This window comes from Nymphalis io, chromosome 5 (assembly GCF_905147045.1).
Source record: "Nymphalis io chromosome 5, ilAglIoxx1.1, whole genome shotgun sequence".
NCBI classification, from domain to species: Eukaryota; Metazoa; Arthropoda; class Insecta; order Lepidoptera; family Nymphalidae; genus Nymphalis; species Nymphalis io.
In genome coordinates this window covers 13,594,349-13,622,048 of record NC_065892.1, presented here as the reverse complement: position 1 = coordinate 13,622,048, position 27,700 = coordinate 13,594,349, and the positions used below count along the sequence as shown (strand labels likewise).

The window sequence follows — 27,700 nt, the reverse complement described above, 5'->3', positions numbered from 1 at the left end:
AGCAAATTCAATTCAACTTGCTATAAGAATTTAATCAGAAATTAGTTTGTCCTGGTGTTATCGACATAGCTAGCACAGATAAAAGATTGAAATAGTAGTTGCTTGCCGATTACCGTGAAAGCAGACAATTTATATAGTGGAAATCACGGATATATGGTGTACTCCTATGGACCCATAATCTAAAGGTGACAGGATTCGACTGGACACTGAAATTATTTTTCCTGTTATCTATGCTTACTATGATTTTTAATTTGAAACAAACTTTGACAACAGTTTAATTGTTACACAACCTTCGACACAAAACCCAATGTCTTCAGTACAAGCACCTGAAGGTGCAAGGTTAACACTAATACGATTTTCATATTTACATGTTTTTAATTTGTGTTTATAATTCATCTCGTGCTTGACGGTGAAGGAAAATATCTTGAGGAAACCTACGTGTGTCTTATTTCACTGAAATTTTGCCACGTGTATTCCCCCAACACGCATTGGAGCAGCGTGATGGAATAAGCTCCAAATCCTTCTCCTCAAAAAAGGAGTGGAGGCCTTAGCCCAATAGTGGCACATTCACAGGCTGTTACTTAATTTTAACTTTAGAAGTATGTCGACCAGAAGACGAAGTATTACCATGAACCACTACCTATATATTTGTCCACATAATATAGTATTACATAAGCTTACATAAAATATTTATGTAATAAAGTACAACATAAATTATAGTTTAGTTATATTTATATAAAAAAATAAAAAACAATATCTCAAAATATAATATATTTTTGTCTATCTACCTTTGTATTTAATAACTAAAGCTAATTTATATAAAAATCAGCGCACTAAAATATTATAAATAGTACAGGAAAAGGCCAAAATATAGTTTAATCATTAACGATTCAAATAAAGAAAACAATAAATATAAAGCAATTCGCTACAAATCTCGCAAACACAGAACACATAGACGGTTAAAGTCGAAAAATAATTAATAGGATAAAGTAAATAACGACCGAAAAATCGTTCAGTCAAGGAATAACAATTAAAACGAAAATAACTCACGCCGAAAACTCATCCACTTGAAACGATGTGAAATCGGTGCGATATAGCTCGTTACGTTTATATTCTTTACTTTTGAATAAATAATATATATAATATGAACTAAAGTTTTTATATTATATATAGACGTATAAGAATTATTTGTCAAAAATATTATAAATTTTACGGATTACGATACAAAAACTAAATATTGTCTCATAATTTCGTCTGTTTTCCTATTGGTTAACAAACAATTATATCAGCGTGATGTTTGATCTGAGCTTAGAGCATAAAACATGCAACATAGACGATATATTTATGATATTTATGACCTCTGTATCAATAACAATGGGAACATAGTTTTCCAAAGAAAGTTTTTAAATAGTTTTAGTTCATATTTCGAAATGTTTCAACATCAATTCTCAAAATGAAGCCAATCAGAAGATCTAATCATGACATGATGAGTAATTAAAGTCTCCATAAAACATTATCACGTTAAAATCGTAATTGTTTATAGATATAAGACTAATATTTATTTGCATATAAATTACTGTGGCGATTTCTTTGTTTAAGAACAGAAGTAATAAATTATCGAATGGGCAACGAACTTTGACTCTGATTTATCCTTGTATAAAAGTATCTATAAAAATTCGGAATTATTGCCATGCGGTTTGAATTAAGAATAATAAATTCTATGTTCTAATCCTAATCTCTGGCAAATGGTTATTAGTCTATATAACACACAAATCCTTTAAGGAAATGCCGTATATCATTTCTTTCCTAGTAGATCGTCTAGTAAATCTTGATTGCTCATATTAGCGTCTCCTAGAAAATTTGTTTTAGATTCGATACGAGAATTTTTTCTACTGGAGAGAGAACGTTTTCTAGCTACTGGTACTGTTTCAGTGAAAACCTGCTCAGTTAACATTTTAAAATTATTATTCAATTCTGTTAATGTCTCAGTTGGAATATCTCCGCTTCCATTTACGAACTGATTCAGTTTATCCACAGCTTGGAGTTGTTCTACTAATTTGTCGCCTGCGTACTTAGACTGACTAAATTGTTTCATATGAACATCAATAACTTTGCTGCTTTTCTCAATATCTTGTATAATATCTTTGCAATATTTTTCGATAGGTTTTGTTGCTGTCTTCTTATCAACGATACTTATCTCACGCTTTAGATGTACTTTATCGCCTTCATCGCCAGTACTGTAATTGTTTCCTGTATCAGAATATGAATTATCATAAAAGGAAACTGTAGAATTCCTCCTTCCTCTAGACTTTGGTCTTTCTATTGCAACTTCTTCAACAATTTGTTCTTCAATCGATTCCTCAGTAGACATTCTCCTTATAGCACTTGATTTCCTTGAACAAGGTTCTTCGTTATTCTTTATTTTGTTCATAAGATCCAGTTTCATAGCTTCCATTCTCTTTTGCATTTCCTCTGGTGTAGAATTTTTTAAGTTATCGTCAATGATTGTTAAATCAGCCATGCCGTCTTGTACGGTTTTTGCAAGTTCTATAATTCCATCGGAACTTTTAGAACCTTTTCTCATTGGATTAGGTGTAGTACGAGTACTTGTTGAAGAACGACTTGAAATGTATCTTGAGCGTGGTTCAGTAGAAGAACTAGTGTCTTCCTCGTGAGACAACGAACTACTGACATTACGTGAGTTTTCACATAACTTGGCAAGAATATTTTGTTCCGTTTGAATTATCTGAAAGATTATGTAACATAAAATTATAACAGAGGTTTTCTTATATAATAAGAATAAAATAAAATAAATTAAGATTTATTCTTATTAATAAAATTTTAGAAACAAAGCCAAGTAAATACCACTCTTGATTAATTTTAAAGAGTTTAATCAGTACTCAATGCAGGGCAGACATTTATATTCATTTTAATTTCATCTTACGCATGCAGACTTCCTCACGATGTTCTGCCTTTATCATTTCGAAAAATATATGTGGTTCATTTATGAATACGAAAATATTAACATGAAAAACACCAAGTTTCATTATTTGTTAATTAAATTTTCATACATTAGCTCTTTCATCATTTCGATGTGTCGCCTCTTTTCCTGTCTTACTAACAGGACGAGCTAAATTCATAAGCGATGGCACTTTAGTCGGTGATTTACCACCTCTACTGGCCGCAGTGCTGAGCATTTTTTCTTTTATCTGAAAAAGACTTAATTAAATTAAAATCATAAATATTATAAGTTTGAAAAATATTCATTGCTAATAATACTCATAAGATGTCAATATGCGTAAATCAGATTCAGTTTTAAGAACTGTAGTGGGAATATCAAAAAGATTATGGTTTTTAGGTAATCGATAACATTTCTCTCGTACATAAATACATATGTATGGAGGAGAAAAAACAGGGTTCTATGAAAATACGGTAAAAAGTTCAGGTGGTTTTAAGCAAAACAAAAACCTTTACTGAATATTCTCTGAGTATATTTTCACTGCCCAGTTTAAGAAGTATATTAGTAATATATATGATGTATGCATGTATTAACTTAACTTAACATTTATATGTTAAGTTAAAATCAAGTAACTAGTGTTACCATAAGTCTCTATTGTCATTGATCTCTAAGCTATAATTAAATATAGACCGCATTACAAAGTGAATATTTTTAAGTTTTTACTTTGTATGAAAAATAAGTATATTGTGTATATGTATAGTTTTTGCCCTAAAACAAGTTCGAAAAAAACGTAAACTTGCGTGACATCAAACGATTTGTTAAAAAAAAACTTATTTGATCTGTATTTCAAGCACAAACAAAGTCAGAAGAATTAACCCCAAATATATTTTTGGATCAAGATTGGTTGTTTGCTAGAAGTGACACCATGTTTCAGAATAAAGAAGTTATAAGCAGATTTTTAAATTTTTAAGACAACACTTTTTATCGGCAACAAGGTGTTAGATTCTTTAATAAAATCTCATCGACATTGTACTTATAACTTCGATGATAAAAAGGCGTCGTCGGTCTTCATGCGGGATATACTAAATTTAAAAATAAATACATTTCAAGCTTTATCCGTATCGAAACGCAAGTATTGAATTTCACTTCGGTTCTTTTTGCGAAATTGTACATTTTGGATTGTTAGTACCTTAACATTGGATTCTTTTTTGTAAAATTATTATGTGAAGCCGAAGCCGTGATGGCCCAGTGGTAAGAGCGCGTGAATCTTAACCGATGATCGTGGGTTCGAACCTGGGCAAGCACCACTGAATTTTCATGTACTTAATTTGTGATTATAATTCACCTCATGCATGACGGTGAAGGAAAACATCGTGAGGAAACCTGCATGTCTAATTTCAGTGAAATTCTGCCACATGTGTATTTCACCAACCCGCATTGAGCAGCCTAGTGGAATAATCTCCAAAACCTTCTCCTCAAAAAGGGATAAGAGCTTTAGCCCAGTAGTGGGACAATTTCGTGTTTAAAATGTGTATCGTTGTTCTGTGTATATATTTAGTATTCATAATCTAAAGTGCCTTCATATCGATTACAGTTACATTATCGCTTCCTACCTCTATAATAGTGGACAGCTTATCAGCATTGGTGATAGCTAGATCCAAGTCGTGTCTCGTGTCTTTATGTTTGTTTATCTCAGCTTGTAACTGGTGCTTGAAGTTCTTAGCCTCTAACGCTATTCTTCTTTGCAGCATGCTTATAGTTTCGTTCTGTTGCTGGACTTTCGCTGTTAAATCTGTTACTTGGGCTTGCAGTTTCTCGCGATCAAGAAGATTTCTAGAAAACAAAGTGTAATTTACAAAAAAAACTTATGTTGTTGGTTAAATTTCGTGACTAACGGTTGAACAACGTGCACACTTTGTTCAACCTATGATTATTACGATTTTCTTAGCAATAGAATTATTGTCAGACAATTACATTGAGCAAATATTACGGTGACCAACAAGCCCAATAAAATAAAGCATTGCTGTTGGGCTGCCGTTGCAGTGTAGTGCATTTGAGATGTTTGTGTTTACATCGATTGCTATACTGACATTATTGAAAGCGAATTATTGTACCGGATCCACGGTAGCACCGATAGTATTCTAAATGTGTTCGCTGAAAAGTTGAACTTTCCTATTTATATTACAGTATTTTATACTTACATTACATAATTATTAAGGTTAAGTAATTTGCCAACAACCGTTGGACCATGCATATAGTAGGCGTCCAAAACAAATTAACTTGAATCTTTATTTAAAATAAAATATGAACCTACAATTATACTGCAAATACTTAATTTACTAACGTAAAATACTTACCTGTCCTTACTCAAATCTAATAAATGCTGGTGGTCATCTCTCAGCTGTTGCAGCTGTATGTCTTTCTCTTTTAACTTCATCGACGCTTCCTTGAACTGCTGCTTCAGTTGCTTATATTTACTTTGCTGTATCCTCATCTCTTCATTGTGAGAGTTTAGCACCTGAGGTAGTTCTGCGTTGGAGTTTTCATATCTGATGAAGTTTTGTAACGTATACGTATAACATTTTCGTAATCTTATATTGTTGTGATTTGCAATACATTTAAATGTCGCATTAAATTTGTCAAAGCCAAGCAAGTTATCCAAACCGGTATAGTTACAAACAATTTATCGTATATTATAATAAGTCATGAATTTAGAAAATATTTCGATGAGCATTCAAAGCTTTTACCCACTCTTACATAAAAAAAACTTAAACGGACAGTACGGTCAGTAAGAAAAACGGCAATGTTTAGAATAAATGTTTTTTCATCTTTTTCTTATTTTAAAAACATCGCGTGAACACTGACATTTTATTTTCCCACGAAGAAAACAGAATATATAATTTTATTATTATTAAATTTTCAAAAATTATGAGTCAAGGTTATGTGATTTCTGAATTTTTAGTATAATAATCGCCGTTAGGCTCTTATGGACTATAAGAGACCTTTGATCCTTATAAAATTCGAACGGAATACAAATGAGGTTTAATAAAAAATGTCGACGCTTTAGCCCTGTAACTATTTAAATAAAACCCTTCCAGCATCCTCTCAAAACACCAGCTTATATATACTGTTTCATTTTTATTTTTAATTCATAACGTTTATTTACTATGTTACCTTATATATATTATATTAAGTAAGTAAAATTAATAATCTATTTCAATCGCAAGTTCATTATAAACATAAATATTACCTCTGTAGGGCTATTTCCTGTTTCTTTTGTAACGCACGAAGCACTTTGTTCTCATTACTTAGTTCCTATAACATACAACAAAAATACATTATAACGCTTTTTTAACAATGCATATTTTTTGTAGAAACTTAACTACAATATATTAAAAAAAATCATCCTGAATTATAATAATTTGTTACAGTTAAATAATTATATTTCACGATATAACCACAAAAACTAATTTAGTAAATTTCATTACCGAGTTACTCGTTATATATTAATCGATGTAATAATATAAGTTGGATAAATATAATTACGTTTTGTAAAATGAAATATATGAGTTTTTTATTCTATTCACCAGTTACTGCACAGTCGAACAGCAGTACTTTACATATATGTATATATATATATATGTTTATATATATATATATATATATATATATATATATGTTTATATATATATATACATAAAAAATCCGGGCTTGAAACCACGATCATCGGTTAAAATTCACGCGTTCTTACCACAGTGCCATCTCGGCTATACGCTACGGTGAGTAAGCCAGTGTAATTTTAGGGACAAGATGCATAACATGTTAGATGCCATGACTGGCAGCGAGTTGACTTTGTAAAAAGTAGTTTATATTTCTTGTCTGTCTATGGGCGAAATTGACCACATATCATCATGTAGACCTTTAGCTTGTTTGCCTATCTAAAATAATTAAACAATCATTTGAATACATTTCTTAATAAAACATTTATTTTTTAATTTAAATTCCTTTTGTAAAAGTAACGTCTATTATTTCCTCCAATAAGGTAAAAATAAAACAAAATGATTCGAATAAGCCGCTATGAAAACTAATTGGTTTAATAAGTTATACTAATAATGTTATTTGATACGAATAGAGCCTTACTTGTAAATGATAATGGGCGTCAGCAAGTTGGTTTTGTAATTGTTTGACTCTGTGCGTCTTTGCTGATAATACACGTTGGGTTACATATTTATCCCCCTTGTTAATAGATTGATTCGACATATCCAGTATTGGGTTCAGGCGTTTGCGTTTGTTAAGCAAATTGAGTCGAGAGTTGCTGCTGTACACGCTCTCTAGGGAATTTCTGTAATGAAAATTATCATTTATCGTGTAATCGTTAGATAACGTTCAAGCTAGTTTCAAGTATTTAGGTCGCGTCAAATAGCTTAATTAAAATAGCATGGAACTCCTATCATAATAGTGTATAACTTTATTTATTGTCTGTGAAATTTTTACTCTTTAAGATCATTTCCTAGGATTAAAAACATATTTTCAAGTAGCACAATATAATCGTGTAGTATGTTATATTTGTAAGCCAGAGTTTAGTCTCTGGGGCAAATTGTTATGTCCTGAGCTTAACCTTCTCACCATAATACAAACCTATATATATAGTTATTTGTAGCGATGGGTAACCCTGTTGGCGAGTCTCAACTCTAGCATTGGAACTAAATATACGTAGCAGTGGAACTAAATATACGTGAAAAGTAGATACGTATGATGACATAAATGAGAAAGTGTTGAATATGAATATAAATACAAATATGCGCAACCAACTTGTATTATTTAAAAAAAACAATCCAAAAAATATTTTTTTACTGGATCAAATAATCATTACCGAGCGTCAAATATTAAACCATCAATTTATCTACTTGTAATCATAACATGTAAGGGAAAACACTAATGGATAGATAATAGGAGTTATCAATATTTATATTTTCTGAAATGTGAGTTTTATTTTTAAATTAGAACAAACCTCTGGTCCCTACGTTTTTCTTCCGGCACGAGACTCAACACTGACATTATTTATACTAAAAAAAAAAATCCATTTTCTAAAAGAAAATAGACGTTCTCAAAATTGTTATAAATATTTCTACGATGTGTTGTGGGCTGTTGCTATGACAACCGAGTCGTAATCGATACCGTGTTCAAGTTATGCATACTCTTTGGATTTAATAGAAAAAAAGTCGACCATTTTTTTGCGAATTAGTATTTAATAACTTTATATCAACAAATAAATTATTTCAATTCTGGGTGGGTAACACCCACTCATCAGTTATTCTGCTGCTACGCAGCAATACTTATCGTTCCAAAACGTTTCATTCATCGGTTTGCAAACGTTACTACGTTACAAAGTAAATCCGTTACTTTTACAAAGATAATTTTATTCATCAAAATATTATTGTACTCTTAATAGACTGATAAATTTTATTAAAATATACTTAAATACATTAAATCATACCAAAATACTTTATTCAACTATTCTCATGCGAGCAAGTAGATTCTACCGACAAGAAACTCAGTAATTACTCATTTTCAACAATAAAGTTATAAGATAATTACAGGCACAAGGGACATAAAATCTTAGTTCCCAAGGTTGGTGGCGCATTGGCTATAAGCGATGGTTGACATTTCTTACAATGCCAATGTCTAAGGGCGTTTGGTGACCACTTACCATCAGGTGGCCCATATGCTCGTCCACCTTCCCATTCTATAAAAAAAAAAAAAAGATAGTTAAATACAATTAAATTATTATTTATCTTGCATGATCTTTTATAATATTACTATATTTTATAGAGTCAATTCTAAATAATTTTACTTTATATTCTCGAATGAACTTTGGGTTTAAGGTCCGTCGATGTCAAGCAGTCGCAGAAGTTTTAAAATAAAATGGGTAAATAAAACAATGTTAAAATAAAATATAATATACTTAATCAACAGTAACTGTACATAGTACCAACATACATTTATTTACATTTTTTATATATTTTCACAGATATTTAATTTTTTATTATCTATTTTTTTTTTTGGGCAAAATGTAGCAACATCGATGGCTACGAAGAATAAAGAAAAAGTAACAATTTTTTTTATATATATTTTTAAAACTAAAAACGTTAAACGTCTTTTAAAACAAAAATAACGAGGTAGTACAATATATCAACGACAATATATATCGTTATATATCCGCTATGTTCGTAAAGCTATATGCCTTCTTGCTCCAATAGTACGTACGTTGCAACGCTGCAACCTCCGCGTTGAGCGATCTAGATTGTCGGTTTTGTTTTGGGAACACAATGCTGTTTCCAATTGTCCATAGGTTTAGACATGACCAAAACCACTATGGTATGCACTATGGTAACCACTGAGGCATAGATGCCTATCCCTAAGCGAAATACTACTTGCAAATGGAGAGGAATGTCGATGACATAGGGGTGTACTCTTATGGCAGATAGTTTTACGATGGAAGAATGATAAAGTTTCCAAAAAAAGCAGCAACAGATGCACAGAACTCATTAGATGCAACATAGTGGACACGCACCTTTAGAAAGTGAAATTCGAATGTCATAAATAAACTTTTTGTAATGTCATACGTAATATACAATTATACATTATATATTGTATAAATAGATATATACACGTCATAATGTCTTGTCTATTAAAAAAATAAATCTATGAAAATATTACTGATTTTAATTAATGTTATTTGCTTTATTTTTTCCAATACATATTTTACCACTCCCACATATGGTTGATTAATTCCAGATTTAAATTTCTCTCTAAACGATATATCACGTACACGTACATTTACGTTATATTGGATTCTTTGATTCGCATTTTTTTAAAACAGATCCAAGGTTTATAATAAGTGAAATTTGTTTAAGGTCGCTAACCATGACAACACAATATATAAACTGGAACTTTTTTTGCTACCATAAAACCGATCAATTAAGATTAAAAAGAACACAAATCGACGTACTAGTATAGTAATCGCTCATTAACATCCCACAACTGACGAAAGTCCCTCTCCTTCTAAAGAAGAAGAGTTAGGGCATTACCCGACATGTGCAGATCTCCTCGAGATGTATAACCTTCACCACCGAACATGAGCTTAATTGAATCGTGTTGAGCAGAAATATTCCACACACACAGAAGCACTCATACATTTAAAAGATACATTTATATAGTTAAAATAACCATGTTACATAATGTTATAAAATGTTTTTTAAATAATTAGTGTTTCTGTTGGTTGGGAACATTTCTGCACAACACCGAGTATATTACACTTGTATGGCTACAGCTTTATGGACGATAAATTGTGTTCCAATCATAAAACTTTTTGGAAACTTGATCTGTAATGTATATACATTTTCGTTTTAACGTTTTGAATAACAAAAACTATATAAAAATTTGGTCAACATTCATCTCAATACAATTTTCTACAACATTTGATCCAATCAAAATTTTAAATAATTTATATTATATAATTATAATTTAGATGTTTAAAAAAACAGTTTAGATACACATATAGAATTTTTTCGTGTTTTTTATTTCGTAAAGAAAACTAGTCTGTTATGTAAGCGAAATCAAAACATGGGTACAATATTTTTTATAGTTATTCAATATGCATCTGAAGCTTTGAACAAATTTCACCCCGTGAAATAAGTTTTAGATAAAACATACATATAAGTAAAAACGATCGAGTTGGTGCCAAAAACAATCACTATAAATTATTTTTAAGGAACAATTGGATCAAACATTGGACTAAATATTTGCTCAAAATATTTTTCAAACGTTTTCATACTTTCGGTACACTATCTCTATTTTGTTTCTCCCACAGCCTATAATACAATGAAGATTTATTATTCATAAGGTCTGCATGTTTTCCTCTCTCGGATATTGAGCCATTCTCTAGAACAAATATTTCGTCAGCATCTGCAACGGTCGAGAGCCGGTGGGCGATACATATTGATGTCCTGCCGACTGTGGCCGCTTTTAGGGCTTGAAGGATCGCCTGAAATTTGTATAAAAAAATACTTTTTAAAAAGTGATGAGGAGATTCTTAATTGGTTGTTATTATATAATATGTTTAATATATTATTTTGATTACTAAGATTTTATGTGATAGAAAAAAAAAATCTAAGGAATAAAGATAAAATAAATCTGGTAATCTAGTATCGAATAACATCGATTATTTCGGAGGTAAAAAACATTTCGTCACTAGTCATGCGACACGCGAGTATTGCCAGACGTTTTTTACGTTTGTTAAATAGTTTTTGCAACACAGATACATTTTCATATTGCATAGATAGATATCGAAGTATCGGAGGGAGTGCTCATTTGTGTAAATTTTTGAAAGGAAACTTATCTGCTCTACGACCGCATTCCTCAAATGGAAATGAAGTCAGTTTTCTTTTACACTTAATAGGCAATTGTTTGACCGTCGACTTGCCCGATCTGAAGCATCGACACGGTCCAAGGTGTAGCACGCTTGTCTAAAAGAAATCTGTTCACTCTGGATTTAAAGACACCAACGTCGGACCTATCAGGAAATGCGGACTCGGGCAAAGCATTCCACAGTTTCGCAGCGCGAATGATGAATGTGGATCCAAAGCGCCTCGTAAGCAGGTCGCGTTTGCCTAGGCGGTCGATAGTAAAAGGGGGCGGAAGGAATCGGTTGGAAGGTCACGCACGTGCTCGGTGAGCGAGTCGAGGCTGGAGGTGGCCTCGTCGAACACGACGACGGGCGCGTCCTTGAGGATGGCGCGCGCGATGGCCACGCGCTGCTTCTCGCCGCCCGACAGCTTCAGGCCGCGCTCGCCCACCTGCGTCGCGTAGCCCTGCGCGGTGACAACATTTCGAAATTTAAAAGTGCTCATATAAAAAATACCCATCCTTTATTTTCATAATCTGAGCTTAAATAAAAATTTATATGTGTAAATTTGGAGAATAAAAATAAAAACTAAAAAAATGTGCGATGACGTCACATAAAAGGTTGAATGAGGTAGTGGTCTTTGCCCAACTTGCATTAGAAATAATTAATAAACGTGAAAAAATTGACAACTTCACTAATGTATTTTTACTGTAAACTCAAATACGACTGCTTTTATTTTTATCAAGTATCTATCCGGTATATTTAGAGATACAAATCACGATAAACCATATGATGAGAACTAAAAATTTAAGATGGCGCCAAATTCACAAGACAAATTAAATGACAACTGTATACATATATATAAATATGTTGAAAAAGTGAAATGTCAATTTCGGGCATGCTCGACTTCGACATAGACGTAAAAAGTAGTTCTTGCAGTGCCAATATTATTTTTTATGGTGAATGACCATTTACCATATGACAAAATGGACCTCTACCTTTATATAACATATGTTTTTTTTTTTTCAAAACATGTTTTGCTAGATACAACTCTCTTAATATGTTGTAAACATTTTTCTAATATTTTCGGTACTAAAAACAAGCTCTTAAATACTATAATATTATTCAACTCGTATATACCTTCGGCCAAGTGACGACAGATTCATGCAATTCGGCCATTTTGCTAGCCTTGTACACCTCCTCTTCGCTCTTGGAAAGATCTCCGTAATGCAGATTGTGTAGTATTGTGTCGTGAAATAAAACACAGTCCTGAAATTATGTATTTAGTATATAGAAAATAATAATAAACTGCTTTATATATATATAAAGCAATGCAGTATTATCATTGTGGTCATTAGTAAAACAAATGTTACATAGTGCTTCAATGTGTTATTAACGTCGGTCCCACCGCTGGACAAATGCCTTAAAATAATGCTTGCCCAGGTTGTAACCCATAACCAATATTGGAGTAAAAATTCAAACACTTAAAATATATTTCAAAAGATTTATTAATAAAGTTTAATTAATAAAAATTAAATTAATTATCTCAGTTAGTTATTAATTTTTAAAATTTATTTGTAAGTAACGCACAAAGTACACAACTGTTTCGTACGAAAGTCTGCCTTCAAATGATCATTGTGACCTTAAATTTATAATTTTATGAGACCTGATTAGGGGGCGGAGCTACTGAGTTTAATGATTCTATTTTGAATAAAGTATTTTGTTTTGATTTGATTTTACAATAAATATCGTTTCTAGAACAGAGATATTATCGAGTAAATAGAGTTTTACGTTTTTTTAAATTTAGTTATACATACTTGTGGTACAATAGCGATGGCCTTTCTCAGACTAGCAAGGTCTACGTCTTTGATATCTTGCCCCCCGATCTTGATGTGTCCGGATTGAGGCTCGAAGAATCTGAATAGGAGACGCACCATCGTCGATTTGCTAAAAATGTTTAATAATATATTATTAAAGCACTTAATGCTGAATGTTCTAGAACATTCGTAGATAGGAAAAAGTTACATCTAAACGAACAATAATTAGCAAATACTACTTTATGTAAAACTGTTGTTCATATATACCAAATGTATATAACACTAATATCGTCATCAAAGAAAAAATATTCAAAAACATCTTTCGCCTATTGTTTTCGGAAGCTTGGTTTTTAAGAATCAATGAGAATGACACAGAATAATTATAATTATTTATATTGAAGCATAGTAATGCTATGCTTTAACAATATAAAAAGGGCACTTTAACATTTCAGTTTTTAACCTCTCTGCGACTGCCTCTTTAGTCTAATACTAGCTGGGGTAAATTAAAAAATTCCTGGGTTCAAAATCCAGCTGGTTGGGCTTGTGCCGTCAGCACATCGCCTTTTTAGTTGTAATCCATATTTGGCATGATGACGTAATCATAACAATTTTAGCGTGTAGGAGGCTATCTTGAGATACTGAGGCGTATATTATTCACAGACGGATTCAGGTATGAGGCTAGCCAATAGTCAAAGACCGAAGAAAATATATATTTTTATTTAAGACACGTCACAATTGTTTGAGTACCCTGTACGACTGAATCACATCACATGATGACGGCACAGGCTAATAATACGTTATTAGGTATTGTGTCAAAAAAATCTCAGTAGCCGCTTGGATTTTTTTATTATAATACGACTGGCAAATGAGTCAACTGGTGGTAAGTGGTCACCACCACCCATAGACATTGGAACATTAAAAAATGTTAAATTAGATTAGATTGTCAATGTCAACTTGGGAACTAAGATAGCATGTTATTTGTGCCCGTTGTTACACTGGCTCACTAACCCTTTAAACTCAAACAAAACAATACTAAATATTGCATTTTGGCTGTAGATTATATATTGTACATAAACGGGCTCGCACAATGCACTACCAAGGTATTTTTTTTTATTGAATAGGTAGGCGGACTAGAATATGGGCCACCTGATGGTAAATGGTCACCAACGCCCATACACATCGGCATTGTAAGAAATGTTAACCATCGCTTACATCACCAATGCGCCACCAACCTTGGGAACTACGATGTTATGTCCCATGTGCCTGTAATTACACTGGCTCACTCAACCTTCAAACCGGAACACAACAATACCAAGTACTGCTGTTTTGCGGTAGAATATCTGATGAGTGGGTGGTACCTACCCAGACGAGCACAAAGCCTTACAACCAGTCGCCAGCACTGTTTAAATTCCCGTGCTTCGAAAAGAACATAACACCGCTTGAACTATATCCGGTAGTTGTAAGCAGTTTGCTCACAAGCTCCGCAATAGAATATCTCATACTAAATTAGCTAATTTTTTGGTCGACACTATTATAATAATAATATCCTGGGACTTTATTCACACACGGCCATCTGATCCCAAATTAAGCAGAGCTCGTACTATGGAAACCAGACAACTGATATACTACATATACTACTTTTCTTTCGTAAATACATACTTATATAGATTATTACACCCAGACTCAGGACAAATAGCCATGTTCATGCAGACAAATGTCTGTCCTGGGTGAGAATCGAACCCACAACCTTTGGCATGAATGGCAGTTTTTACCGTACAGTGACAGTGAAAGAATACATTTCACTGCCCCTCTCGTTCCCATGGGTGTCGTAAGAGGCGACTAAGGGATATCTGAGCGACCATCAGCTCATCTGGTGGTAGGATGTTAAACATCCGCCTGGCTTGTTACCACCGTACGCATGGTGAAAAACTCGTGAAGTGGCTTGCAGCCGCGTTTCGAGATCAGCCAGCGTACAGCCAGTGCCCGAGCGAGTATTGCCGCGATGGGTGTTGGTCCAATGGAGACGGTTGTTGAACCAATGCCGGGGGAAACTGTATTGACCTGCCGGACAGGGAGACCCGAAGAAAAGGCTGTTCCGCTGGCCGCCCGTGGCATAGTACAGGGGCCCGAGCGTGCCTAACCAGCTCGCGAGGCTGCCCCACCAGGCCACGCATAATCTCGGGGTGGACCGTCGTGCCGGTTGGTGACCGGAAGGTGGGGTCCCGGCGGCCACTTCCGGGGGGGTTTGGGGGCCCTTCCGCCCGGCGGGTCAGTGTATTTTTCCTTTTGGCAACCACTTGGGGAAACACGCCTCCACACTTTGCCCATCCCTATCGTGGCAATACGTCGCTCGCTTCACGTCTCTTTTCCATTTTTTTTTCCCAAATGATAGCGCAACAAAACAGAAATAACGGTCGTAACGCGCAAGAGCAATTTCCTAAAGCGGAATTGGTGTTTTTAGGGGATTTTACTCATGGATGATGCTCACCACGATTCATCGTTGAAATCCCTCAAAACTGATCATACTGGAAGGACTGCTCATGCTTTTGCTCTCACACATGATTTGACCCAACTGGTTGATCAGCCCACCAGGATCCCAGACATTGATTGGCAAGCACCTTCTCTACTGGACCTTCTGCTGACTTCTCACCCGGTGGAATATCAGGTTGTGGTTCAGGCTCCTCTTGCCTCTTCGGATCACAGCCTTATATCTACCAGAGTGCCAAGCTGCCGCCACTAGCGGTATGCAAACGTCGCGTTTGGCACTATAAGTCGGCAGATTGGGACGCTATGCGCGATTACTATGCGTCGGTTCCTTGGAAGGAACATTGCTTCAGTGGGAATGACCCGACAGCTAGTGCCGCTGCTGTTGCTGACGAGATCATGTTGGGAATGGAATACTACATTCCTAGCTCAGATCTCGTCAGTAGGGGTACGCGTAACCGTTGGTTCACTCGTGAATGTGCCGATGCTGTATCATCTAAGCAGGCGGCATATCGCAAGTGGATCAACGGCTGCATTAGCGGGGCATCTAACATTGACTTACTGAAAGCAAACTACAATAAAAATTCCAAGTCCTGTAGAAAGGCATACACGAGAGCGGATGCAAAGCGCATTGTACAGATTGGTCATGACCTTGCTTCGCATCCTAGGGGCTCCCGTAGCTTCTGGCGTCTGACCAAGTCTGTGCAAAACAATTTCTGCCAACCTTCGCTGCCACCGCTCAGAAATCCGGACGGATCGCTAGCTTACAGTCCGCAAGAGCAAGCTGATCTCCTGGCTAAACTCTTTGCCGATAATCGATGATTGTAGTGCGCTGCCACCTACAATACCTTCATGTGGCCATACGATGCCTGACATCAAAATCAGGCAACGTGATGTGCGTGCGGAGCTGCAATCACTTGATGTACGGAAAGCTAGCGGTCCCGATGTAATACCAGCCATAGTGCTGAAAAAGTGCGCAGCGGAGCTGTCTCCTGTGTTAACGCGCCTGTTCCAACTTTCTCTTTCTTCCTTGGCTTGGAGAAGAGCTAATGTGCAAGCGCTTCCCAAAAAAGGGGATCGGTCTGACCCGGCAAATTATCGGCCAATTGCTATCACCTCAGTACTTTGTAAGGTGATGGAACGGATTTTAAACAACCAACTGATCCATTACCTAGAAGATCACTGTCTAATTAATGATCGTCAGTACGGGTTTCGACCAAAACGGTCCACAGGTGATCTTCTAGCGTACGTAACGCACCTCTGGGGTGAAGCTATCGACAAGCATGGAGAATCGTTGGCTGTCAGCCTCGATATCTCCAAGGCTTTCGACAGTATCTGGCACAGAAATCTTCTCTCCAAGCTACCGGCATATGATCTGCCTGCTCAGCTATGCACTGGATTGCCAGCTTCCTACACAAGCGTAGCCTTCGTGTTTTAGTTGATGGTTGCGCTTTACAATTCTATGTAGTGAATGCTGGGATCCCCCAGGGATCTGTGCTATCTCCCACACTCTTTCTTTTGCATATCAATGATATGCTCTCCCTTGGGAACATACATTGCTATGCAGATGATAGTACAGTGCATGGTGGATACCACGGACGCGCAGTGGCTGGGCGGGCGGAAACTGAGGAGAGGCGGGAGAATCTTGTCATTGAACTCGATAGGACGTTAGAGCTCATCGCCAAATGGGGTTCTGATAATCTTGTTGAGTTTAATGCCAAGAAAACACAGGTATGCGCTCTCACAGCGAAAAAGCCACCATTTTACTCTCATCCCTCCCTCTATGGCACACCGCTGATGATACAAAGCAAAATCGCCATGCTGGGGATGGACGTTCGCTGCGACCTTAGTCCAAGGGATTAATTCGAGGCTATGATAAAAACAGTTTCACGGAAACTCGGAGTTCTGAACAAGGTGCGGCGTTTTTTCACGCCACAACAACTGTGCCTGTTATACAAATCACAGGTACGGTCTTGCGTTGAATATTGCTCGCACCTTTGGGATGGCTCCGCTAAATACCTACTGGAGGCCTTGGACCGGTTGCAGCGACGTGCAATATGCATTATTGGCGACGTAAAGGTCACAAACACCCTTGAACCTTTACAATTGCGTCGTGAGATAGCAGCACTGAGCGCTTTCTATCGACTGTATCACGGCGAGTGCTCTGAGGAATTATTCTCTCTAATTCCTGCTTCCCCCTTCCTTCTTAAGCTAGTGCAGAACGTTTTTCCCGTCTGTTCTGGCCGTCGTCGCGTTTGGACTCTACTACCACTTACTATCAGGTGGAGTAGAGTCATTTGCACTCCCGGCGAATATAAAAAAAAAGGCAAGTAACTACCAACCACGCCAACCGGCTCGTCAAATTTATTATCAATATCCAACTCACCCACTTCCCGATCCTCCAACAATTCCTATCTTCTTACCCGCCGGTATACTGAAGGTCAGGTTGTTCAGAATCGGTTTTCCATTTATATATTTGAAGCTGACATCTTTAAACTCAATGGAAGCGGTTTTCGCGTCCACGTTAAGCTTCGGGGCTCGGTCTTTTTCCTGCAAAGTATGAAATAATTTTATATTTTAGAAACTAAATAGTCATTAGAATTTTTAAAGTATTATTTATATCAATTAATTAATATGATTAAAATAATAATGTCCTCCAGACCGATTGCAGCCACGGCGGCCAATCTCAAGAGAGATTAGCCAACTATGCAGGAGATATTTTAGTGCACAAATGTGTGCGCGAACACAGGTGCACTCTCTATTCCCTAACTCTCATAACACACGACTGGAAATAGTTCAGGCGCAGGAACAACGGCTTTACGTGCTTTCCGAGGCACGGGAGTGTCCACACTTCTGACTTCCAATGTCCGGGCTGCTACTGAGAATTTTCTGACAGAAAAACCCAATAACTTTTTATTGGCCCGATCTGGGAATTGAACCCAGGACCTCCGGGCCTGCGGCCTTACATCAAGCCACTAGACCAACGAGGCAGTCAGTTAATATGATTAATATTATTTCAATATACTATGTTAATAATTCGATCATCCGAACCGAACCGAAACAGAATGTGAATGTCCCACTGCTGGGCTAAAGGCCACCTCTCCTCATTTAGAGGAGAAGGTTCTTCGATCATTAAAAAATAATTTTGATACCACATAAAATTAACAAGTTTTTATAAAGGTTAAAAACAATCATTTACTTTATATAAAGAAACTTCTTCGATAAAGTAAATGCTGTGTTTTTATTCCAAAAGATCTGGACGTGATATTTTATTTCATGTATCACAAACTTAAAATGAACGGCCCGTACCGCGACGGAGGAGGTGAGCGTCATGAGCGTGAACATGGTGTGCATGTCCTGCAGCGCCTGCCGCACCTCGCGGTACACCGAGCCCAGGAAGCCCAGCGGCACCGACAGCTGGAACACCAGCGCGTTCACCATCACCAGGTCACCCACCGACATGCCACCTGCGGACACGCAAAACCTTACTTTTATTCATTATAAGCAGGCAGGCGAGATAGGCCACCCGATGGTTAGTGCTCATCTCCGATCGCAAGAGCTTAATGTTGAACATTTTTCATATTGTCGATATGATACCAACCGAGGGATGTAGTAATGAGTAGGCAATACTAGTACGAGCCCAAGCGGGATTGTACAAAGCTATCAGTTCACAGGTTCAGGGCCAGCCAACTTTTCTCATATATTATAATTTTAGTGTGTGTTCTCACTCTGCTTTAGTTATACTCTTTTATAAGCTATGGTAATCTTCCGTTAACTTTGTTTTATAGAATAGGTTGGCGGACGAGCATATGGGCCACCTGATGGTAAGTGGTCACCAACGCCCATAGACATTGGCATTGTAAGAAATGTTAACCATCGCTTAAATCACCAATGCGCCACCAACCTTGGGAACTAAGATGTTATGTCCCTTGTGCCTATAATTACATTGGCTCACTCACCCTTACACTTACTTACAATGTATTATATACTTTATATTAAAGTCTATTTATATATATATCGGCTTATCTACAATAAACTAAGTATTAAATTAAAAAGTAGTACAGTAACAGCCTGTGAATGTGCCACTGCTGGGCTTAGGCCTCCTCTCCCTTTTTCGAGAAGGTATGGAGCTTATTCCACCACGCTGCTCCAATGCGGCTTGATGGAATACACATGTGGCAGAATTTCCATGAAATCAGACACATGCAGGTTTCGTCACAATGTTTTCCTTCACCGTCAAGCACGAGATGAATTATAAACACAAATTAAGCACATGAAAATTCAGTGTTGCTTGCCCGGGTTTGAACCCACGATTATCGGTTAAGATTCACGCATTTTAACCACTAGGCCATCTCGGCTATTTAAAAAATAAATGTGAAAAATACAAACTAACCAAACGTTTTAATTTTATACAATGTTATAGTATGAGCTTACAGGCAGGCGTCTCATGTGATGGAAAGTGACTACCACTGCCCATGGACATTGCATCACCGGAGGGTTTTCAGGTGTGTTGCCGGCCTTTTAGGATTGAGTATGCTCTTTTTTTGAACATTCCTATGTTATATCAGATCGGAGAACCCACTGGCAAAAGCTATTATATTGTAGGCTAGTTATTATGTTCTAAATACTATTGTTACAATGTTTTCGTTACCTTGAGCGATTTTATTGGCCGCCATTATCATTATAAAGCTGAGTCCCGTACTGAATATAGCGTGTTGGCCGAAGTTCAGTAATGCCAAACTAGACGCTGTTTTCAGAGATGCATCCTCGTACTTTTTCAAACTCTCATCGTACTTCTTCAGTTCGTAAGCTTCGTTATTGAAATACTGGAAAAAATAATAACAATGTCAAATCAGATTACTTCCTATTAGGATAAAAATATTAAACATGTAAAAAAACAACTTGAAATCAATCGTTGTAATCACCAACAAATTATTATAACGTCAAATAACAATACGTCAAATTTGATTCCAGTTGGTAGTACCGCAACGGTACGGAATTCGAGCACAAGCGGAGCGCACGGGGGGGGGGGGGGTGATATATAGACACGACCCGCAACCTCTGAGGCGAACTAAAGCCAGCTAACGCTGTGGTTTTAGAGGGTCTCAATCATTGTTACAGGTAAGTGGACGGGCTAATGGGTCACCTGATGTTAAGTGGTCACCACCGCCCAGGTATTGGCTACGTAAGAAACATAAACCACTTCTCACACCCGAACACTCACCCTTCAAACCGGAACGCAACAATACTATGTATCCACCCAAAAGAGCTTGCACAAAGCCCTCCCACCTAGTAAGCGCATATAGCCCGGTCCCCACGTCGGCCCGGTTACCTGTCCGGTTTCCACTGCGGAAACAATAAGTACCTTGACGGTCTCGTAGTTGATGAGCGAGTCGACGGCCTTGTTCCCGGCCTCGTTCTCCGCGCGGTTCATGTGCACGCGGAACTGCGTGCGCCACTGCGTCACGCCCAGCGTGAACGCCGCGTACACCAGCACGCAGCTCACCGACACGCCTGCGGGGGAGGGGGGACTACGTCAACGACGCCGGGGCCTCTTCTTTCGAATGTCAAATCAGTAATGTCAGAAAGGGACAAATATGTGTTTAACTAAACAGTCGCCAAACAACGTTAGAGAGAATTGCTAAGATCTACTTAAAATACAAATTAAACGAGTTGAAATTTAATAAAGATAAACACTTTAGTATATCTATTTAAACATAAGATTTTTGCTTATTTTATCTAACAAATGTGTATGGAATTATTTAACTATAAATAATATTATTTTCATAACATATAACATATTGAAATTGTAATCATTAAATATATTCCAAAAAAGAAAATATGTTTTACTTCATGTGATATATAACACAAACCTGCAAAGGCGAGTCCTCCCTTGATACCCAGAATCATGGATACCAGAGTCAATTCAAATATGGTGGGCACGATATTGAACACCATGGCCGATAACACGAAGTTTATTGCTCTAGAACCTCGGTCTATAGTCTGAAATATAATTTAAAAAAAAAACTATACAATAAACAGAATAAATATCCATACTGACCATATTTATAAACTAATCGAATTAGACTATACTGAAAGGCTTGCTATCTCTTTTTATCTTACACGTAAGAAAGTAAGAGTAATATTTTTGTACAAACTAGTTTAGTTGGTTGTATGGCTTTTTGCAAGCCTATCTGGATAGGTTTTTTTTATAGAATAGGAAGGCGGACGAGCATATGGGCCACCTGATGGTAAGTGGTCACCAAGCGCCCTTAGATATTGGCATTGTAAGAAATGTCACTTACATAACCAATGCGCCACCAACCTTGGGAACTAAGATTTTATGTCCCTTGTGCCTGTAATTAGGTATCACCCACCCATCATATATTCCACCCACCAAGCAGCAATGCTTTGTATTTAATAGATTGAGCCAATGTAACTACAGTCACAAAGGACATAACATCTAGGTGCCCAAGGTTGGTGGCACATTGGCGATGTAAGAAACAGTTTTTTTTTTCTTATAATGCTAGTGTTTATGGATGGTAGTGACCACTTTACATCAGGTGGCCCACTTGCAAGTCTGCATAAATAATACAATAAAAAAATGTTATTAGGATACACTAATTTATACACTAATTTAATATGATTTTTGCAATTATTTATTCACTTTAAATGTTATATTAGCAACCAATTTATAATTTCAATGTCTAAAGTTTATATAAGGTATCACAATATCACAAACTGAATGATGTAATTTTAATTATTTATGATTAAGTCATTGTCATAGTCATCATCATCATTATTCAATTAAATTATCTAGTATTATATTTAAAGCTAAATAGTTTGTTTGAGCGCGCTTTTCTCTGGATGTACATTCCATGCCCGTTTATTAAGAATAATACTAAGAAAAGTCATAAACTATAGAAGATCTCGCTATAACCAATGGGGGGTCGTAACATTTAACGCGAGGTAAACCGCGTGCAGTAGCTAGTTAATACTTAGTCATAGGATATACAATACCTTAGATAAAGCACCAGTCTGCCTGCCTAAATGAAAACTGAGATCCAAGTTGTGTAGATGTGTGAATACATTGCAGGCTAACTTCCTTATCGAATGCTGAGCGACTTTCGCAAACACCGCATTCCTCAATTCATTGAAACCTGCAGCTGTGGCTCGAGCTATGCCATCTGAAAATAATAACAGATGTTTGTTTAACCTATAGGCGTATAGACGTATCAGTTGGTCGATGTGAGCGGATGTCCTCACAATCAGACATTATCTGTGGGCGATATGAGGGTACGGGTAACAGATAACATATCCAGAATCACTCAAACGATTTGCTAATCACTTTTAACACAATTATAATAACGAGTCGTAAGACAGTTTCTAGACATGTTGTCTATACGGCGGCTAGCACTGAAGTGTCATGTCGCCAACTGTCGCCAACTCGCACAGACCCATCTAGACTCCGTCGAAGCGTTACGAAGCACTGACAACGCTTGCGGCTCATTGACAAAACAACTCCCGTATTGTTGACATCACCGACAAATCTATCTTCTTCTTCTTCTTGTGCCTCTCTACTACTGGAGGTTGGCCGTCAACTCAGCGAATTTTTCGCGGTCTCGCGCCAAGCGAAAAATTTTTTCCACGCTGGTGATCTTCGTCCATTCACGGATGTTGCGCAACCAGGACTTTTTTCTTCTTCCAGCGCGTCGTTTGCCCTCTACTTTGCCCATCATTATAATTTGGAGCAGTTGGTATCGCTCGTGTCTCAAGGCGTGGCGCAAATACTCGGTTTTTCTCTTCTTGACGGTTTGCAGTAACTTTCGGCTACTGGCGACGCGCTGGAGTACTCTCACGTTTGAAATTTTCTGTGTCCAGCTAATACGGAGTATTCTGCGGTAACACCACATTTCAAAAGCTTCTAGACGTTTCTGGGTGTCAGCTTGCAAAGTCCATGCTTCACTACCGTATAACACTACTAGCCAGACATAGCAATGGAGTATTCTTATTCTGAGCTTTATGGATAGTTTACGACTGCACAAAACCTTCTCCAACCTTTTAAGGCTTGCTCGGGCAATTTCAATCAGGGTGTGAATTTCTTGCCTACAGTCCCGTTCTTCATTTACCCAAGCACCGAGGTATTTGTACATACGCACCCGTTCTAGGTATTTACCTTCCACCTGAATTTTCGGCTTTAGATCCTTATCCGCCGACACCACCAGAAACTTGGTCTTGCTAATATTCATGCTTAACCCTGCCTTCACACTGCACTCGTTAACCCTGTTTACCAATGTCCGTAAGTCGTTTTCTGAAGAGGCTATAAGTACGGTATCATAGGCGTATCGTAGGTTATTCACGACTTGACTGTTAATCTTGACGCCTACCTCTAACCCCTCCAGAGCTTCAGATATTACAGCTTCCGAGTAATGTTAAAAAGCAGGAGAGACAATATACACAATTGACGGACACCACGGCGAATTTCAATTTGATCGGTCTCCGAATGCTCAACTCTCACAGTTGTTTAACCGACAAATCTATGGCAGTTGTTTATTATTCAAAAGTTATTACGGACAACTTTTTAGGAAACTTTCACGGCCAATGTCAAATTGAAACTAAGCTGTATGCAGCAAAAAATTGACAAATATACATTTTCGAGTACAACGACGCGATTAACGTGTAACGGTGAATGCGACTGTGTATACGTACGCACCAGCAAGGAGGGTCAAAATATCAAAATTACTTAATAGAATTTTATTGTTATTTAGAAGTTTATTGATAATATAGTAACTACATTGTCTAACTATTTCATTGGCAATGCTGGACACAATAAATTAAAAAACAAAGTTATGCTTTTTTTTAAATAAAAAATCTACAAGTAACTTAATTTTTTTATAGAGGTCCGGCGAGAAGAGCAATCAAATACAGTTGATTATTATTTTACATGCTGTTTTTGAATTTATTATATACAATTAATGATTTTATTCTCATTTATTATATTCCTGTATGTACCATGTTGTGAAGCATACGGACGAAATATGTTTGGCTGCGTATTCGGGTAGATGGCAGTGACAGTGTTATCATATGTAAGTACTGACACTTCTTTGATAAGTATATACTTACACACTAGAGATACTCAATAAAATTATTCTAATATTATAAAGAGATAAGTGGTGTTTATTTGTTTTTTTTTCCGGTGATAGATAAGCGTGTAACCATTTTACTGCTTGGAATAAGTGAACAAAATACCGACAACTTTATATGTAAATATGAAGTTTCTGACATTTGAGTTACATTTAAAACATTTTACTCGGTTTTAGTAATGAAAAAAAAAATGTTACATTTATTTCCTTACATTAATTTGCTTTTCACTTCATATATTTTTTTAAAACAGTAAAAATTTTTTTGACGTAATCGATAAGCGCAAGTCACGATGCAAACTAATAAGCCAGTGCAAGAAGATATTGAAATCAACAGACCAGTTAAAATTTTCTACGCAAATGGCACATAGCAGGCACAGGTACAGGGTACAGGGTACATACTTGGATAGGTACTACCCACATATAACATATTATACTACCAATAAGCAATGCGTATTATTGTTGCCTTTCGGTTTGAAGAGTTGGTGAACCAGTGTGATAACAAGCCAAAGGCCTAGTGGCGCATTGGCGATGTAAGGAATGGTTAAAAAATGCTTAGGGCGCCAATATCTATGGGCCATGGTGACCACTTATCATCAGGTGGCGCATTTGCCCATCCGCCTACAAAAACTAAAATATAAACTTTGAACATTTTGATTAAGTCAGGTGCTAAAGAGGTATTAAAACAATATTCTATACTTACAGCCCACTAATAAGCTAAAGGCAGATGTACCCAAAGCCTGAGGCACAGTTGCCATCCCTAATAAAGCGTCACCAGCTGGTGATGTCGTCAAATGATTTACTTCATCCACGGCAAATTTGAATAAAAATGGCACTGATACGTTCATCACTTTTGCGCCGAATAGGAGTGAAAGGGACAGCATGACTCTTTTTCTTATCATTTCATTGTCCTGAAACATATTTTAATATAACATTATAACAAGTCAACAATGGCATGCTTTGTAAAAGAAAAATGTATTCTTCTATCTATATACACTATTTCATGATTATATTTGTTTGCACAAATAAAGCAAATATAGAAATGACTAATACCACAAATAGTGTTGTAATAGTTACCAAGGTTACCTCCCTTGTGATTTAATAACTATAAAGCAAAAGAAAGATAATTTTTATATTGTCAGCCCTATGTAGTTATTGCAATTTATCTCTTTTGCATTATTTGTTTCATATATAACACAATACCATGGAAAATTTGAGTTATTCAAATTACAGGCAATATTACTAAATTACCCATTTCCTTAAGCTAATTAAGGAAATGTCACCTTTGCAGATGCAGCCTTTTTTGAGTTTATATTAAATATTTATTACCTTAGGCCAGACATATGCCAACATGCCCCTAAACATGTCAGTCCCAGTAACCGGCTTCGCACCACCCAGGCTAATATCTTCTCGATCCAAAACAGATGCACCTGGGTGAAAGCAGTCTCTCTTTTGGATCCCTAGGACGGGGAGACCATATCAGGATATTTTCAGGATAAGGGTTAATAAATGAATGGAAAAGGTGCAAGCGGACAAATCATTGCAGGAGAGACTGCATCAACCAGGCATAAATAAAAACAAAACAAGTAACAAATTAATTACAAATAATATGCAAAACACATATACAGTTCAATGAAAGAAATGGAAATTTATTAATTACAAAAAATATGCAAATATAAATGTGCATATGTATTATAGTAAAATTTGTTTCATTATTTAAGTAAGCATTCAGTTCACAATGGATAATTAAAATTGTGATACTATAAAATCTAAATTAATGTAAAAATACTATAAGTGTACTATAGGAACAACAAACAAAGTAAAGATAAGCATAAGGTAGAATGGAACTTAACTATAAATTTAGTTAAGTTAAAAATGTAATCTCACAAATGTCAAAACATATCATTCTTATAGAAGTCCACAAGTCGTTAGAAAAAATTTAATGGATAAGGAGACAGAAATTATTTTAAATAGTCATGATATGATGCATCATTAGCAATTTCAAACCATGATAATATTGAGAAAAACACTGTACAGGATTATATTTAAAAGACCAAAGTTCAATTTCATCTTTACCAATCTTTTTTTGTTATTGTAACAATTTTGTTTACTTTTTTTTTAATCCAAGTACTTTCTTGAATTTTTAAGTGTAATATTGATAAACAGTAACTCAAGGTCAACATTTAATTACGCAATGCTATGTAAAATCAAAGGTAATTTTTTTATAACAAACAAATTGATACTCAAGGGTGTTATATATTTACTAAATTACTTACCAACTGGAATTTTTCCAGTCTTCGGTTTATTAGACAAAACTGCCGCTAAAACATTTTTCGCGGAATCTGGGCCACCAGGGTTGCTTGGTGGGGAAGAAGAGTAACACTAAAGAAGAAGAAAAAAAGATTGGGATAATGAAAGAAAAATTGATTTGATTATAAAATAACTAAGCTCCAGAATATTATCATACCCTGAAATAGCTCGTAGTCGCACATTGTTTACAAATTATATTAAAATGAGGCTTATTAAGAATCACTGATTTATTATTCGAAAATGTATTCGCAAATTTAACATAATTTTTTAATATTTTATTAAATTTATTATTAGTCAATAGCGCTGCGGCCATTGTCACTCGACCTTCGACGGATGACAAATGTCAATAAATGTGTGTTTAAATTTTGACTACTGTGACAAATTAAATGTCACAAAACAGAGAATGTTGCCTGTTTTTTAACGTGTTGTCGTAATTCTTCTACTTTGTGTTCATTTCCAAAAAGTGTAAAATACATTTAATTAATATGAGGTAATGGCTTAAAATTATGGTATTTATTATTTTAATAAAACGGATAAAATTTAAAGCCATAATGTTGTGGTGTATTTATGGCCCAGCCAAATT

At 36.1% G+C, this 27,700-nt stretch overlaps 2 protein-coding genes across 5 annotated transcripts; both read right to left on the bottom strand.

The window, feature by feature from the left end:
- Nucleotides 1-758: 758 nt before the first annotated feature.
- LOC126768645 (filamin-A-interacting protein 1) lies at nucleotides 759-8,052 on the bottom strand. Its single transcript, XM_050486870.1, has 7 exons — nucleotides 7,971-8,052; nucleotides 7,100-7,301; nucleotides 6,210-6,274; nucleotides 5,317-5,508; nucleotides 4,573-4,792; nucleotides 3,072-3,209; nucleotides 759-2,746 (listed from the first exon to the last, which is right to left on the bottom strand). Exons 1-7 carry the CDS (start codon nucleotides 8,015-8,017, stop codon nucleotides 1,796-1,798), a joined length of 1,815 nt encoding a protein of 604 aa, XP_050342827.1. The 5' UTR covers nucleotides 8,018-8,052; the 3' UTR covers nucleotides 759-1,795.
- An 875-nt stretch (nucleotides 8,053-8,927) lies between these two features.
- On the bottom strand, nucleotides 8,928-27,451 carry LOC126768636 (iron-sulfur clusters transporter ABCB7, mitochondrial). Of its 4 annotated transcripts, none has more exons than XM_050486850.1 (14): nucleotides 27,275-27,451; nucleotides 27,084-27,189; nucleotides 26,137-26,267; nucleotides 25,511-25,718; nucleotides 22,688-22,854; nucleotides 21,541-21,670; nucleotides 21,033-21,181; nucleotides 20,319-20,493; nucleotides 18,977-19,134; nucleotides 18,054-18,217; nucleotides 13,184-13,313; nucleotides 12,507-12,635; nucleotides 11,686-11,832; nucleotides 8,928-11,006 (listed from the first exon to the last, which is right to left on the bottom strand). In XM_050486850.1, the coding sequence occupies exons 1-14, from the start codon at nucleotides 27,428-27,430 to the stop codon at nucleotides 10,791-10,793; spliced, it is 2,166 nt and encodes a 721-aa protein (XP_050342807.1). In that variant the 5' UTR covers nucleotides 27,431-27,451; the 3' UTR covers nucleotides 8,928-10,790. The 4 variants fall into 4 exon arrangements, with proteins under 4 accessions (XP_050342807.1, XP_050342808.1, XP_050342809.1 ...); XM_050486851.1 differs by having other exon boundaries at nucleotides 26,137-26,213; XM_050486852.1 differs by lacking the exon at nucleotides 27,275-27,451 and having other exon boundaries at nucleotides 26,137-26,359; nucleotides 27,084-27,179.
- Between the last annotated feature and the right edge of the window lie 249 nt (nucleotides 27,452-27,700).

What these genes read in the sequence shown, in the direction of transcription:
- LOC126768645 (XM_050486870.1), bottom strand. Translation starts at nt 8,017, where the DNA reads ATGTCAGTGTTGAGTCTCGTGCCGGAAGAAAAACGTAGGGACCAGAG. An exon ending in ACGCCCATTATCATTTACAA is followed by an intron (nt 6,275 to 7,099) that starts GTAAGGCTCTAT and finishes TGTATGTTATAG; the next exon opens with GAACTAAGTAATGAGAACAA. An exon ending in TTAGATTTGAGTAAGGACAG is followed by an intron (nt 4,793 to 5,316) that starts GTAAGTATTTTA and finishes TTTGTTTTCTAG; the next exon opens with AAATCTTCTTGATCGCGAGA.
- LOC126768636 (XM_050486850.1), bottom strand. Translation starts at nt 27,430, where the DNA reads ATGGCCGCAGCGCTATTGACTAATAATAAATTTAATAAAATATTAAAA. An exon ending in GACTGGAAAAATTCCAGTTG is followed by an intron (nt 26,268 to 27,083) that starts GTAAGTAATTTA and finishes TCCCCGTCCTAG; the next exon opens with GGATCCAAAAGAGAGACTGC. An exon ending in CCATCGCTATTGTACCACAA is followed by an intron (nt 12,636 to 13,183) that starts GTATGTATAACT and finishes ACATAATTTCAG; the next exon opens with GACTGTGTTTTATTTCACGA.